The sequence below is a fragment of the Nuphar pumila genome, chromosome 5, assembly GCF_984573655.1.
Source record: "Nuphar pumila chromosome 5, dmNupPumi1.hap1.1, whole genome shotgun sequence".
Taxonomy (NCBI): Eukaryota; Viridiplantae; Streptophyta; class Magnoliopsida; order Nymphaeales; family Nymphaeaceae; genus Nuphar; species Nuphar pumila.
Window position 1 is genome coordinate 135,403,298 of NC_143253.1, and position 4,187 is coordinate 135,407,484.

The 4,187-nt window shown below is 39.9% G+C and overlaps 1 protein-coding gene across 1 annotated transcript; it reads right to left on the reverse strand.

Moving 5' to 3' along the window:
- Window positions 1-873: 873 nt before the first annotated feature.
- Window positions 874-1,558, reverse strand: LOC149838894 (uncharacterized). Its single transcript, XM_090007830.1, has 3 exons — window positions 1,473-1,558; window positions 1,308-1,373; window positions 874-1,152 (listed from the first exon to the last, which is right to left on the reverse strand). The coding sequence occupies exons 1-3, from the start codon at window positions 1,491-1,493 to the stop codon at window positions 937-939; spliced, it is 303 nt and encodes a 100-aa protein (XP_089863956.1). The 5' UTR covers window positions 1,494-1,558; the 3' UTR covers window positions 874-936.
- Window positions 1,559-4,187: the final 2,629 nt, after the last annotated feature.

Sequence of the window (4,187 nt, forward strand, 5' to 3'; positions counted from 1 at the left end):
GGCTCTGCCTGCCATACTTATTATCACTGTCCTGACAGCATAAAACTCCGCGGTCTTACTCTTGGGTGCTAGGGAGTCGTTCTGCTTCAACTAGCACAAGGGGTGACACCCATAGGATTTGAACTTAGACCACCTGACTAGTGATCTAGGTCCCATCCCACTTTGCCAAACCTATTTGGGGCTTGTGGATATCATGTTGATTATGCATTAAAATGATTCTTCCAAATAAAATTTAAATTCTTTGCATTTTAATTATTAAAATATTTCTGTTTCGATGGACAAATACCTTTGCTTTTCTTACCTCATGTTGAGGATGAGCCATACAGCAGAGCGTCAATCTCTCACAAGACCCACCACCTGAACAAAGGGTTTTCCCTCGATATCCAAAAAAAAAAGAGTTGAAGTTCCACTCTTTGAACCAATGGCAATTTATGGGTGCAGACCAGTATGGATAGGGCTGGTTTGAAGCATCTCCAATATGGCACCAAAGCTGTGAAAGTTGCGTGAATAACATGTTTCCTACTTATATGACAGACTCTGATGGCTAATAACACCAAACATTGTTGTGATCATTCCCAGATAAGAAGTGATTTCATCACATTAGCCAATGCTAAAGCTGACAAAAATGGACAGTTTTTTTTCCTAATAATAAAAAAAAAAACTCCCACAAGGCTCTGCTCATCTGGTAAGGGCAACTTGTGAATGTCACTAAGTTGACGGGATGTACCAAGTTCGAAACCCACAGGTGGCGTCCCTTGACACAAGGTCGAAGTTTGGATACTCCCCAGTAGGCAGGAAAGACCTCAAGAATTTTACCAACAGGAGGCCAGCCAATGTTGTGTTCCCAAAAAAAAGAAAGGAAAAGCTTCCACGAGTAAGAACCACTCAAGAACATATGTTAGTCAGTTAATCAACTAATACAGTTTCTTTGCCTCTTCAGGACTTCCTAAACTGCACATACAACGCAGACACACTGAAGCCTAAATCATGGAGTTCCCCACATTTGATTTGTCCAATTTTCCGTACATAGATTTCAGGCAAATGGAAGACCCCCACCAGAATATTCAACCTCCTGAAAAGGAAAAGGCCAAAGATACACAAGAAAATGGGGAGTTGGAAACAGATAGTGTCGTTCTCCTGAGATGCCAAAACCTAGAAAAAGCACTGTAAGCAACAACCAACTCCTGCAAACTTCATTGTAATTGACAGACAGCACTCCTTCATTTACGGGTACAGAAATAGACACAGACTAGGCATCTTACATGGTTGCAATTTACCCATAATTCATAGACAGTTTGTTAGCATACCTGAGCAGGTGGCAGGGATGAAACCCAATCAGACGCATGGGTGGGGAGAAGGCCTAGAGTATTCAGCTGCCAGGTAAAACAAATTTGTATAAGAAACTAGAACTACCCGAACAATTGCACTGAGAAAAATAGACACATCAAGATGGATTAGTGTCAATGGTTTACCTTCCAAATACCCAATACCATTGCTGCAAGGTTAAGGGCGATAAATACCAATTTGGGAGCAAGAATATCTACTCTTGAATCCTTGTAAGGCTAAAAAACTAGAGAAACAAATGGAAGATGAAAAAACCTTAGATTACAGGCAAGATAGCATTTAAAGAGAGGTTATAGTTCAACATACCAGTAAAATTGCAATAGAAGATATTAGAAAGCACTGAACAACAGTGACAGATATCGGAATAAACCTCACAAAAGAACCAAAGAAGATGTTTATGCAACATCACAGAGTATTGCCATTATTTATGTAAATATTACACAGATTAAATACACTACACAATAAGAATGTGTAGGTGACAATCATATTGTATATACATCAAGAATATTGACAGGTAGTGTAAGTTGATATGAAAACAGAACAAGCTCAGAATTTAAACACATGGGGTATGATTTTTGTTGGTTTTTCAGTATCACATTTTACTCAGATTGGATCAATGGGATAGAAAAATCAATTTTCTTAACATATATCATCAGCATGAATGCCCTGAAGATTTTCAGAACCAAGTCATGAAGAGATTCTAGACAACAATTATGACCAAGAGATTGGTAACTTCAATGACGTTCGCATTCTCTTGCAACTCTTCTGCAAAAGTCGCCTAAACTCAATCGGTAGATCTTCTCTGTCTTTGAGCTTGAGACTGTTGTTGATGCTGTTGCTGGGACTGTTGGGGCCGCTTATGCTGATGTTGCTGTCTTTGAGGTGCGGCATTTGCTCCTTTCGCGAGTCGCTTAGGAAAGTTCCGAACAATGTGTCCCATCTCTTCACAACGCAAGCACACTCCCGTAAGTCTGTAACAGACTCCTGCATGCACCTTCTTGCACACAGGGCATATCATGGCAGGCTGCTGTGGTCAACCAAAACCACTATGCTACACCTTAACCTTCTTCGTAGGCGGTGCTCTACTCGATTCGGCCGTGGGTCTAGAGGCTTTATTTTCATTGCCCATCGACTTGTTGAACCTGTTAGGCTGAGTCTTCTTAGAATACTTTCAATCATCCTATGACACAAAAATCATTGTTACTATTTGTTTGAGGTTAACTTTGGTAAAAAAAAAATAATTTTGTTTTTCCCATCTAGAGCACAATGGCCATCTTAATAGCTTGGTTGAGGTTTTGGGGTTGCACTCAGGACTTCAACTTGTCTTGCAACTCATAAACATATTTCTTTGCTCGCGCATCATCAATCGTATAGGTGTTTGGTTTGTACTTCTCAAGTTATCTAAGCCGTGTGGTGTACTCGACCACCTTCATGCTACCTTGTTGGAGATCCAATAACTCTTGCATCTTGCGATCTCTGGCATACTGAGAAAAATAGGTGTCGAGAAACACTTTAAAAAACTGTGCTCATATCAGCTCCCATCTTTTCTTTGGTGCATATTACACCTCACGAACAGTCTCCCACCAGCTCTTGGAGTCAGCCTAGAGTCGGTAGGTGGTGAATGTTACTTGTCTCTATGTGAGAATCTCGAAGATGTCAAAAATCTCGCCAATGCCTTGAACCCACTCCTTAGCTGTGTTTGGGTTCTTTTTTTCAATGAAGGCTGAGGGACTTGGTTTCATGAAGTGTTTTGTAAGACGCCACATGGCTCGTAGTGCTAGTCGCCCCATTTCCATCAGGGTGATTATTGTTTCTATTGCCATTACCTCCGTTACCGGTGAGGTTCTGGCATGTGGCAGTAAGCGTAGCGAGGGCTTACAAGAGAAAGTTTCTTTTGGGCAGTCCAACTTGAGGGTTGTCTTGCGGCCATCTACAATAATTTTGATTTGAATTAGACTCCTAAGTTTTGCATAAATAAAATATTATTTTTGATGTTTTTAAGATTTTGCATAATTCATAAAATGTAATCAATTAAGAATATAATTTTTATAACAAAGCATAAAAACATAAAAAATGAAACATACTCACAACCATGTCGGTTAGTTGGATAGAATTTGAGTCAATCTTTCCCTTTTTCTCTGATATCAACTTGTAACACCCCAAATTTTGTATATCGAAAATCATGATTTTTTTTTCATAAACTATACCTGGGTCTATATGCTTACCAGAACTCTTAGGTTTGGCCTGAATAGTTAGTTGGACCTCTTCCTTTGTTACCAAACCTTGACCCTATCAGATCCAGAATAAGTCTGGGTCTGGTCATACCCCAACCATTAGTCGACTTAGTCTCTCCCAAAACCACATCTTGAAACCCATTTTTTGTGTGATAAATTATAATGTAAGAGTCAGTAATCACTAAGGGGTGATTCTTCCCAGGGATGCAAATGGGTTGGATCCAATATTAAGCATTTGCAATTTTTAACTCTTCTAAATCCAATTCTGACATGAATCTCTTCGGATTCAAACTGCTTGCATCCCTAATGCTTTCCCTGGCAATGCAACAAGTTTTCAGAGGGCAGAGGTGTTGCTCTGTGTAAGAGCCAGGCATTGGGTTAGGTATATCGATCAGAGATGGGTCAGCTTTTCCTTGCCTTATGCACCTGAATCCTATAAGTGCTAGGTCTGAGCCTACAGTAGACCTTTACTGATCGATTTGCCTGCATATAAGCTCATACTAAGGGCATGTTTGTTTCACCCTAAATCTTGGGAAAAAAGCCCAATTCATATGAAAATGGGCTTTTTTCCTCTCGATAGATAAATCAAATATGGCCTCAGCAAAAAGA